The sequence below is a fragment of the Mirounga leonina genome, unplaced genomic scaffold (genome assembly GCF_011800145.1).
Source record: "Mirounga leonina isolate KUSES-001 unplaced genomic scaffold, KU_Mleo_1.0 Mir_152, whole genome shotgun sequence".
NCBI classification, from domain to species: Eukaryota; Metazoa; Chordata; class Mammalia; order Carnivora; family Phocidae; genus Mirounga; species Mirounga leonina.
The window spans coordinates 11,628,870-11,640,999 of record NW_023270380.1 but is presented as its reverse complement, the minus strand read 5'-3'; the positions used below and the strand labels follow the sequence as shown (position 1 = coordinate 11,640,999).

Sequence of the window (12,130 nt, the reverse complement as noted above, 5' to 3'; positions counted from 1 at the left end):
GCCCCATCGAGTGGTCCTGGTGCCCTTGTCAAAGATTATTTGAGAAAAATAAGGTTTTAGCTACTTAGTCTGTGCTTAGCCTTGGATGTGGATTTGGCAACATATTGCTGCTCTTTGGACATTTTCTTTTGTTTTCAAATTAGAGGTAACAAAGGATGCTTCTTTCCAGAGTTTCCTTAGAAACTGTGCTCAGCAATAATGAACCGGTAGAAAACAACTTGCCTGATTTCCCCCAGCTTCTCTATTTTGGGTCCTTACTGAAAACAGTCTTAAGACACATCAGGCTGTATTAGGGATGTGCTGGCGGTGGTTCTCAGAGAGTGGCTCGCAGAACACTGGGGGTCCCGAGACCTTTCCACAGAACCCCAGTCTCAAAACTGCCTTCGTAATGCTGAGACATCCTGTGCTGTCTTCACTGGGCTGATATTTGTGCTGCCCATGCCAGAGCAACGTGGGCGGAACTTCTGGCCCCTTGGACTCAAGATGCCTGGCTCAACTGGGGTGGTCCCCTCAACACCAAGCACTTGCAGTAAAAACAGGGCCGGCTTCAGTTAAGAATGTTCTTGATGATGGGGTGCTTGGGTGGCTCAGTTGAGCATCGACTCTTGATTTCAGCTCAGGTCATGATCTCAGGGTCGTGGGATCGAGCCCCAAGCCGGACTCCCTGCTCAGCGCTGGGCGTGTGGAGTCTGCTTGAGATTCTTTCTCTCCCTCTGCCTCTCCCCTGCTCTCTCTCTCTTTCAAAAAAAAGAAAAGTATAAAAGGGTTGAGAGACCAAAAAGTTTGAGAAATACTGTGTTACAAATGCTTAAGAATGGAAGGCGGTTCTTCAGGATTAACCCAAGTTTGGTCTAGGAGAAAATGGTTTTCAGATAAACTAGAAGTCGACACTCATCTCCAACAACTTTACTCATGGTCTTTCTAGATGGTGATGGAAAGTGGGGATTGGCTGGTGGGTGGAGACCTGCAGGTGCTGGAGAGAATAAGGTGGAATGACGGGCTGGACCAGTACCGCCTGACGCCTCTGGAGCTCAAGCAGAAATGTAAAGAAATGAACGCTGGTATGTAGACTGCCTTGTGTGCCTTTGTCAGTCCTCCTCCCCACCCTCTGATTATAGAATTCGAGACACCAGGAGTCTGCCATGTCTATAGTTTCAAAAAGCTGGAGACCTCTATGGATGTGTGTATTGGTATGGACTGGAGCAATTTAGAAAGTTGAAGTACATCCACATATTGGAATATGATGCAGCAGTTAAAAATAGGCACGGACACAGAAAAATACCCAAAGTGTATTTATTCAGCAAAAACACAAATTGCAGAACAATCTCTACAGCGTAATTTTGGAAAACAAAATACAGTAATTGTTCTTAAAACCCTAAGCTACTTGTGTGTCTAGAAGCAGAAGTCTCTGGGGCACGCGCCCCAAACTGCAGGTGACAGGTGCCTCTTGGGGATGGAGGTAGACCAAGGGGCGGGAAAATTTTCACTTTATAAATTTTTGAAAAAGTAATGGTGGGATTATAAGTGGTTTTTATATCCTGTTTGGGGCTTTTCTGGATTCCCCACGTTTTCCATGATGGGTATTTCTTTCATAACTAGAAGGAAATGAAGGCTGTCAGGAGCCCGTCACTAAGTGTAGTAGTTTTGAAGATTCTTTTTACAATGAAGGTGAAATATGTTTTTACGTCTTTAGGTTGTTAAAACTTTTCCCAGGCCCCAGATGGCGCTGGTCGTTGCTCACCCCCTAGGGGAGCGAGCCTGAAGCAGAGGGTGACATGGGGACTGAGTGGTGCTTGGTGGCAGAGACCCTGGTAATAGATGGCTTCATTTCCGAGGCAGGCTCTCCCATTACGGCTTCGTGCCTGTGTGTCCTGTCTGGTCTGGTGGGTGTCTTTGGAGTAACCAAGTAACCCCCAAAGACCCAGGTGGATTCTCCAGATGACTTTCGAAAGCAAGTAGGCATAGTGAATGCTCTGAACAATAAACATTGCTGTTTCCTTTCTTTCAAGATTTTTAAAAAATTTTTAAGTCATCTCTATACCCAATATGGGGCTCGAACTCACAACCCAAAATCAAGAGTCACATGATCTACTGACTGAGCCAGCCAGGCCACCCCTTCCTTTCTTTTAAAATTCAAGATCTAACTGGCTTTATTAAACATTCTAGCAAGCAGAGGGGAGCTCCCCCTACATTTTCTTTCTTGTGCTTGCGGACGAGCGACAATGTGCATTTTGTTCAGCTCGGCCTTTGCTCCTTTCCCAGATGCGGTGTTCGCGTTCCAGCTGCGCAACCCCGTCCACAATGGCCACGCTCTGCTGATGCAGGACACCCGCCGCAGGCTGCTGGAGCGGGGCTATAAGCACCCCGTGCTCCTGCTGCACCCTCTGGGGGGCTGGACCAAGGACGACGACGTGCCCCTGGAGTGGCGGATGAAGCAGCATGCGGCGGTGCTGGAAGAAGGGGTCCTGAACCCCAAGTCAACCATCGTTGCCATCTTCCCGTCCCCGATGCTGTACGCTGGCCCCACAGAGGTGAGCAGTTCCCTGGGCCGGGCTGGGGGCCTCAGAGATGGGGGCTCAGACTTTACTTAAGAGGAGCCAGTAAGTCTCTGTGATCCTTTTCTCTCATGAGCAGATTCTGGAATCTTCCAGTCTCTCTTCTTTATCCAACTTAATTATGTTTCCGTTTAGTATTTGTAAGAATGCTAGAAACATCACCTCAGACCCATTACACAATGCCTTTGAGAATGTGGAGCTGACGTGTGAGCAAGGAGGATAATGCAGCTTGACTGAGGCGGTAGGGCAAACCGTATCGCACCTCATACTCAATTCCCGAAGTTTCAGTCACTCTGACTGGTTCACCACAAACGCCTGTGAGCGTCCTTAGAAAGGAGAATTCATCTCTAAAAGCTCGGTGTCCCCTTTTGTCATAGCACAACAAGCCCGCCAAACAGGGATGTTCTCCGTCCCATGGCACCAATTATGTGGGAAGCGTGATCAATTGGAAGGGTCCCAGTGCTTTGGAATACCCCAGAGTTTCAGAAATTAATTCTCTTCAACCAGATTGCAGTGCCAGGCCTCCTCATCCTCTGTATTTCTCACTGAGCTTCAGACGGGGTGATTCATTTTGAAATCCCAATGTCGTGTTGAACGAGAATCAATGTCTTCGTATAATCCGCTCGTTATTGGCAGTCGGATAATCAGACATGTTGGAATTTGTAATTTCCTTGAAACTGTGATCTATTCTGAATAGGGAGGGACTAGAAAGTAAAATTCACATGTCTGAGTGTTTCTGGTCCACGTGCCTGTCTGGAGGGGTGATTAGGAGACAGTTCTAGGAACAGTTCTCGGGTTCTAGGAAGCTGGGGTCAGGTGGGGGGAATTTGTGTCTAGAGCTCCTACCCTACCTGATGTAGTGAGCGTGAAGAAGAGCATGGGGTCTTATGACACTCCAGCAGAACAAAGGCATCTCTGTAAACAGGGACCCCCGAGCTGGCCAGTGGTGACCAGCATCTCCCTTGCATGATGTTTCCTAGGTCCAGTGGCACTGTCGGTCCCGGATGATTGCAGGGGTCAATTTCTACATCGTGGGCCGGGACCCTGCAGGCATGCCCCACCCCGAGACCAAGAAAGACCTGTATGAACCCACTCACGGAGGCAAGGTCTTGAGCATGGCCCCGGGCCTGACCTCGGTGGAAATCATTCCATTCCGCGTAGCTGCCTACAACAAAGCCAAAAAAGCCATGGACTTCTATGACCCAGCAAGGTAGGTTTCCAGAGGAAGATTCTTTAATCACCATCTGTACACCATCTGCGGAGGGGCATCTCCACATGCTCCCGATGGGATGAGAGTCCCTAGAAGGCCGAGACTTGGTCTTACACGTTCCGTGTCCCCCTGAAGCATAGCACGGCCCCTGCATGTCAGTAGATGGTCCATCAGTAGCTCTCTTTCAACAAGTCTTCCTTGAGCAGGTGTTAAGGGAAAGGAAGCCAGCGTAGCAGCAGGGGACATGCCCGTGGACAGAGTAGGTGCCCAGGCAGCATGGAGCGTGTGGCTGCCATCACGCCCCTTTCTTCTGCAAGTTCCTTTACTCAAGAGTTAGTGAGAACTGCCCATTCCCGAAGGTGCAGGAAAAGATAGGGTCTGAGACTCGTCACCTCATGCAGGCATCTCTGGGGGCGGGGTGACTTACCCGCTCTGAGCTCTGTGTGGCTGCCCCGTGACAGGCACGACGAATTTGACTTCATCTCTGGGACACGAATGAGGAAGCTGGCCCGGGAAGGAGAGAACCCTCCAGATGGCTTCATGGCGCCCAAAGCATGGAAAGTCCTGACAGACTATTACCGGTCCCTGGAGAAGAACAACTAAGTGCCCTCCGGCTCCAGTTTCTTCTCGAAGTGCTCTTGGGTTCTTTTTCCTATTTTTGTGATTACATGCTTTGTACACAATTGCTTCTCAGTGATCGATTTTCATGTTTTATAATGAGGTAAAAATTGTGTCTATAATTTAAAGTCAACTTCAATAATATATAAAAGAAAGTCCGAATGAAGACCACCTCTTAGCAGGTGCAAGCAGTACTGTTATTTCAGAATGAAATTGTGTTCTCTACTGCGTCTGATTACGTAGGTTCCCAGGTTTCGGAAAGCTTTGACCGTGTGTCTAAGTTTACTTGCCAAGAAGTAAAGCGTATTTTCCAGCTTAAGTCTTGCCCAGTGTCACACAGTAACACGAACCAGACTGAGCAACCTCTTCTGTACAACTGACTTAAGGGGGGAAAAAAATTCTCACCCCTAAACGAGGTGTGGCTTACATGAAGATTCTCGCTATTTCACCTCCTGCCTCCCGCCCCATCTCCTAAGGGGCTCAAGCCACACCTCGGATCTATGCAACCTAGTTCGGCTGAGAAAGTTATGTTTTCTAAGAAAGGAGGGAGGTCTTACCACCCTTCTGTGACTAGAACTCCAGTTCAACGGTGATGTTTCAGTTGCAGAACACAGGACGCTTTGAGGAAAAGATTGGCACCCAAGGTTCAGACGATCTGGCATTGTTGTGGGAAGTTAATTTTTCTCCTCTTTGCTATGGTCACTGTGTCCTGGGAGAAGCAGCTTCGGGCCAAACCAGTCCAGACCATCAGACTAGCAAGCTGCTGGAATGGGGAAAAGACCCCAGAAGCCCTCTGTCTCCCAGGGTTCCCCACCAGATGATGCCTAGCGCCTGCTTCGGGAGCGGCTGAGCACGGTCACAAACTCTCACAGTTGGCATTGTTAGAAAGTACTGGTGACACCCGACAGGCTTGCTGCCGCCGCTTGACCTGCAGTCTGGGGCTCCGTCTATACTGTAAAACACAGGGGCTGCCTCTGGCCCCCCTCAGTTGCTTAGCAAAGCTCCTTGCACGGAAGGCACTTACGAAGCAGACTTCTTCGATGCCAGAAGGTCCAGAGTTTTCTAAACCCAGCGGATCTTAGGGCAGGTGGAGAAAATACTCTTCCAAAGACTCATGCTGTGCCGAGACATCTAACCTCTGATGGCTTTACTTCTTGGGAGGTGATCTTTGTACTTTATACATAATTCCTTGTTGCTAAAGAATATATGAAGAAACCGTACCTTTTATAGCTAGGTCTCTCTGGAAGAGACTTAAACTGTAAAGAGAAAACTATGATTTTTTTTTTTTGAGAAAATGCTAATCTTAGCTACTGAAAGTTCTTTTGAGAGTAAATTACACACAATGGCCACAGCAAAGCGTAACTGCCTTGACTAGTATAGTGCCTATGTTGATTTAATCAGAGGTACTCAGTACTGCCTTTTTAAAGAACAGTGTATTTATTGAAAACAGATGGAATGTAGTGCCTTAATCAATATATTTTGTGATTTTTTAAGATATATTTAAAACTGCTTTTCTGCACTTAATAATACTGAGTGCAAAGGACTATTTCTATGTATTTCTATGTAATAAACTTCTCAAAATGAACGCGGAGTCCTTTCTGCCTGTGACAGAGTGTGGGTTAGCCACGGGACTGCCGAGGGCTTTGTGACTGTGTAATTGGGAAGAAGAGCAGCAACCCTCTGACCACGATTAAGAGGCTGTTTGCCTGCGTCCGAGTCACTTAAAAACCACACGGTGGGTGTAGATGTGCAGGGCTCCTGATGTCCTCAGGGGGACGAGGCTGCTTGGGGGCTCACCGTAGGATGTCACCGCGGGAGGGTCTGACCTCTTTTCTTTCGTACTTGCTCCCTTTTCTCAAAGTACCCCCAGGGAGTGTGCCAGCCGGGCTGGGAGCGGGCTTTTGCTGTTGTCTTGTTTTCCATCCACTCTCGCACAGCCGCCAACCTCAGCCATGGCTCCTTTGTCTTGAGCCGGGTACTTGTTTCCACCCCTACTTCCTGTGGCCTGCGGGCACCTGGCAGTCTGGGGCCATGTTCCCCCTTGACCGCCTCCCTGTGGTCCTGAAGGGTTCCTGCACATCCTGCCACTGCTCCTCACTGGGGAAAGAGCCTGCTTCTCGCCCAGGGCCTCGCTCGCTTGCTTGTTCTAAGTGACCGTTAGCGGGACCAAGCAGGGCAGGACATGTGTGAGAACACGAAGACACAAGGGGTGCCAAGGGGGGATGCCAGAGCCTCATGGCAGGGAGAACACAAACCCTGGAAAGGCCCCTGGAAGTCGCTGGGTCCGACAATGGCAGACCTTGCCAACGTACCAGCACTCAGGCCCCAGGATTTCTCTCCAGCCCATCTTCCTAGCACGAAGGAACCAATCCTAGTTACTCGAGGAGAGCAAGTGTGATTTTGTTTTCATCTTCCATTCTGGGACCCAGCTGTCAGGTCTGGCTTTCCTGACGGGCACCGGAGCTGCTCTTCCGTGTGAAGGTCGGAGGGACCAATCGTGCCGCTTTGCCTCAGATTCTGAATGCAGGTCCCCGTTACTTAAGCATTTCCTCATCACCATATGCATCAAGGATCAGGAATGCACTACGCGCAGATTTTGAAAACCACTGACTTTGCTTGCCTCTCACATGCATTTAGTTTTTGATGAATATTAACTATTATTGGGCCACTCAGTAGGTTCACGGAATGGGGAAGATGATATATAAGCAATTCACCGATACTCACTCCAGAATCTGCCTACTTTTTTTGCTTATATTGTAAATTATTTTAATGAAAAAAAATGGGTTACTGGCTAGGGTTTAGAGATTTAGTCAGATACAAGAAAAACCTAGACAGTATACAAATCACACTTTTCTATGGAGCTAGCAAGGAATGGGGGATGCTGGCAAGGACCCCCCCAGCTGAGTGGGCACAGCTCTTTTAAAGTCACCATACGTGGGCGCCTGGGTGGCTCAGTTGGTTAAGCGACTGCCTTCGGCTCAGGTCATGATCCTGGAGTCCCGGGATCGAGTCCCGCATCGGGCTTCCTGCTCAGCAGGGAGCCTGCTTCTCCCTCTGACCCTCCCCCCTCTCATGTACTCTCTCTCATTCTTGCTCTCTCAAATAAATAAATAAATCTTTAAAAAAATAAATAAAAAATAAAGTTACCATACGTATTTACTATTGCTGGCATCAATAATACACACCATATTTGGTAAAATTCTTAAATACAGTATTTTCCCCCCCAGAAGTTTTAGCCTGCTGTGCACTTCTTTCACAAAATAATGTATGTGACAGTTATAAACTGTAACAGATGATACACACTTACATGGAAAGAACAATCTTGATTTATATTTATTTCATAAGCCTGTTTTCCATAAATAGTTCAAAGGTAAAATTCAGCTCATTGTAGGTTATATGGACTGCTTTCATGTAAATAACTCCAATACTGATCTGGTATTTTGAACTAGTTAAAAGACTGGCTTCTACAAGTGTATTCACCAAGAAGAGCCTACATTTATGGGAAGATATTAATCCCCTGTCCTATCCTCAGATGATAAAAGGAATGCTAGAAAGTACTAGATCTTTGGGTAGTCAAAGCAAACAACAAAGAAAACCTCTAGCTCCAACAGAGTCAAGGAAATAAACACGTATAATACACAGAAACATCAGGCCCATGCGGTGTCTCCAACCTGCCTATCTGATGGCATTTTGGTAACCTGTGCCCATCAGAACAAGTGCATCCACCAAGGCTGACACCCATCAGCAGCTGAGCGCTGCAGTCAGGTCCGCATCGCTAACTAAGGGCCCTGCGTCTATCAACATGGCCGCCGTTGCCACAGTGCGCAGCTTAGTGGGCTGGGACAGGAACGTAGCGAGATCCATTTCAGCAGGCCCATCATGGTGCAGACAAGGAAATGGAGGCCTAGAAATGGGAGACAGGAGAGGACTTCCCTAAGCACACGAGAGCCTGCAGCCAGACTCACTTCCTCACTCCCAAAGTGTTTCCATAGGATTCTTAAAACAATCCCACAAGGTACACGTTTATGATTTCTATTTACAGGTAAGGGAACAGGTGCTCAAGGAAATAGAGGTTCTGCCCAAGGCTACAATGCCACATATACATGGCATACATATACATATATAAAATTGTATTACATATATATAAGTTTCACAGCTGGGGTTGAAACCTATAAAGTTGGAAATGAACTTCACAGGACTTGTAATTCTGCTAGAATGTAGGAGGATGTGAAAGACCTTCACTCCCAGAGTAACAAGAGAAAACTGAGACAAAATAAAAATAATGCTTCTCTATAAGGCTGGCAAAGAAAAGTGAATACAAGCATTCTTCACCGACTGCCCTCTGGAGAGAAAGAAGCCCCTCGGGGGTGAGCAGGAGCCTGGGTGCTTGCGTGTACCCCAGGGAGGAGACTCCTAAGTCTGGATGCAGGGTACGGAAGAGCAGGCCTGCCTCAGATGGAGATTTGGCAGATATGCGGAGAATTCAACCAGGATTCAGACAGTACTGACCAAGATCCACAAACATATCACCTTCAAAAATAAACTGCCAGGCTAGACAGTCCCCCTTCCCTGGATCTCACAGAGTAAATGGTCAAAGAGAGGCTCTGAGTCTCGTGTGTCCTCCTGGTGACTGGCTGCCAGACCCTGTCAGAACTGAGCACATGGAGGGAGCCGCGGACATCTGACCCCTGCACGCCCAGCCTCTCCCAGCTCCAGTACTGCCAAGATCAAAAGGCTGCTGCCAGAGAGGTCAGGGGAGGGCTTAGCACGCCCTTAGCATGGACATCTGACCCATGCACGTCCAGCCCCTCCCCAACTCCTCTTATTATGGCTGCAGCCCAGATCTGGCATGACCGGACTCCAGAATGGGGACGATCAGGCCTTCACCACAACTGCCTGTCAGAGGAAAACGTTTGCCTTCCTTGGAAATAAAACAAAACCCAGCATTGTACTTCAGTCTCCAGTATTCTTTTTATACCCATTATCTGGACCAAAACACATTACCAACTAGAAGTGATCACTTAGCTAAAAGTTGGACATGCCAAGCAGCAGTGCAGCATCGGGGGGAAGCAGAGCATCTGGGATCCCTGGAGGCCGCCCACACAGCCTGCAGCGCCGGCTGCTCCCCACACACCCGCTAGTTAGAACACCGTCGCTGAGCACATAACCTACGGCTGCCCGCGACTGGCTGGTCATTTGTCACTTTTTGTTTGTCTAGCCACCTTCTCCACAATACTCGTTTCTTTGGTCGATACACTGCTCTCTTTTGCATTTAGTCTTGCTCTCCAACCATGTAAGCCAGGGTTCCTGGAGGGCCCCTCTGAGCTCCAGGACCACAGGCAGTGGTTTTCCCTGGGGTCTGCACACCCACTTCCAGGATTCAAGAATGGGGCAATTTAAAGATAAATGGGGGGGGGGGGGGCGGTACGCCTGGGTGGCTCAGTCGTTAAGCGTCTGCCTTCGGCTCAGGTCATGATCCCGGGGTCCTGGGATCGAGCCCCACATCAGGCTCCCTGCTCCGCAGGAAGCCTGCTTCTCCCTCTCCCACTCCCCCTGCTTGTGTTCCCTCTCTCGCTGTGTCTCTGTCAAATAAATAAAATCTTAAAAAACAACAAAAAAAAAGATAAATGGGGTTCATTTAATCCAGTAGAGGAATAAAAGCTAGATCCTTGAGCAATTCCTGCTACAAAACCTTCGGGAGCTTTCCGTCCTAAGTCCAGTTTTTGAACTTCCTTTTGAGCTCATGAGCTAGCTCCTCATATCTTTCAAATAAATTCTTTATTGCTGGAGTCAGCTGTTTGCAGTGGGACCCCACGGGTACTCTTTACGAGACCAGGACTCTGGCCCCGTAGACAATGCTCGGCTCCCTCACACACGTCTGCAAAGGAATTTGCTCGACTGGACCATGGATCACCATCCCCTATTTGAGCACCTCGGCCATTGTCAGGATTTCTGCAAGCGACGCATCTCTGGCAGACAACACTGTGCTCTAGTTTTAAAACTGAACTGTCAGGATTCACAAACTCAGATCCTTGATACATTCCACACCAGCATTCACATTCACTGCAACCGCAGCTCCCAGCACAAAAGCTTGTACTTACAAGTGTTCCCAAGCAGAGTGATTCTAACTCTAAATATTCATCACAAACACATGCTCCCATTCCAGTGTTCTGGAGATGAGCTCTTATGCTCTGTTCGCAGTAACTGAGGAGGTTGCGTTCTTACTCACATTGCTACCCAGTCTCCTTTAGGTCTGATCTCATCTGGCATCTGTGTCACTTGTCTTCTCCGCAGTTTCGTGAACGTGAGGGGAGCACAGAACTTCCACCTATACATGTAAAGAGAGCTTGAACTTTTGACGAGATCGGTGAACTCTGTTTGATGCCTGAATCTACAACAAATTTAATAACGAAGGCCCTCTGAGGACTTCTGTCAGCTCTAAATGGAATGATTCTATGGCTTTGAGGGCAGGATATGTGATCTGCATATTGGAATTCTATCCAATATTCTGACCTTAAGAGAAGCTAAAAAGAGAATATACAGCATCCAATTTGTTTTCCTTATCCAGAAGAAAATGGTAACATTTGTCGACAAACAGCACAATTCCAGTAAAAGCACTTCCTACCAACAAGGGATGCTGCCATTTTTATAAGAGGCACTCAAGGCTTGAGACATCCTCATTAACGCCAACCCTTAGAAGTTGCAGCCACCCAGTAATGGTAGCTTATTAAGGCCCACATGCATTATTTAGATTAACCCAACCCAGCTCTTGATAGTGTGGTGGGTCCTGGGTTGCCCTGCAGTTGGGAGCAGAGAGGTAGGAGCGAGGGAAATTCATAAAGTTACTGAACTGCTTCAAATCCCGAGTTACTCAACTCTACACAAAAACGCCTGGGAATAGTTTGAGACACACCAGACTTACCAGAAGTCTTCCAACGAGGCTTTTGGAGAAATACCACACGGGTGGTCATTTCCATCTCAGGCCCCAGAGTACAGGCCTCGGGATTCTGGAAGCATAGAGGATGCTCACAAATGCAGTTCAGCCAACAGTGACGTAATCGGTGTGCAAAAGTAACACAACTAATAACGTGAGCGCCCCCTTCTGAGCAGTCACTGCTCTGGGCGTGGTGCTGTAGGTCACTAGTGCCCGGGACAGGGTTGGTTAACGGGAAGCGTGGATTTAAACCCAGGCTGTTCCACTCCACAGCCGGTACTCGGAACTGCCACCCACAAGGGAATACCCCAGAACCCAGCACCCAACTACCTGTGTCAAATGCATGTCTGCAGCAAGCACAGATTATAGAACACTAAAAGTTCTTCAGAGGGATATAAAAAAGTGTCCTTGATTACTTTAAGGCCTTAAAGATGAGTCATGGTTGATGGGATTAGTGTCTCTAACTTCCTTCGATGATTAAAACCATGATCAACTTAGCAACTATACTACTGGATATTCTGAATTTAAGAAAGGACACGAGAGACAGATCCTCTTATTTTGAATCAATATGCCATCAGATTAAACTCAAATCATTACTGAACTCCTTGCTGAGACACAATAATGACTGGATACTAGAATGTATGCCAGAGACGTGTGAAAGCTACACAGCGAGATAAAACACTCCGAGGGCAAGGTTTATACACTAAAAACAACCCAGAAAATGTTACATACCTGAAGAAGACCAAGTAGAGAAAAATTAATAAAGAGGGTCCTCTTTATTACATATTTATAAAATATAATATAGTCATTAAA

At 47.7% G+C, this 12,130-nt stretch overlaps 1 protein-coding gene across 1 annotated transcript in view; it reads left to right on the top strand.

Annotated features, from left to right (window-relative positions):
• Positions 1-5,968, top strand: part of PAPSS2 (3'-phosphoadenosine 5'-phosphosulfate synthase 2) — a 68,696-nt gene extending 62,728 nt beyond the window's left edge. The window contains exons 9-12 of the mRNA XM_035008562.1: positions 926-1,061; positions 2,263-2,531; positions 3,536-3,765; positions 4,227-5,968. Of these exons, the coding sequence (XP_034864453.1) occupies positions 926-1,061; positions 2,263-2,531; positions 3,536-3,765; positions 4,227-4,368 (777 nt within the window). The 3' untranslated portion in view covers positions 4,369-5,968. The remainder of the gene's footprint in view (positions 1-925; positions 1,062-2,262; positions 2,532-3,535; positions 3,766-4,226) is intronic.
• Positions 5,969-12,130: the final 6,162 nt, after the last annotated feature.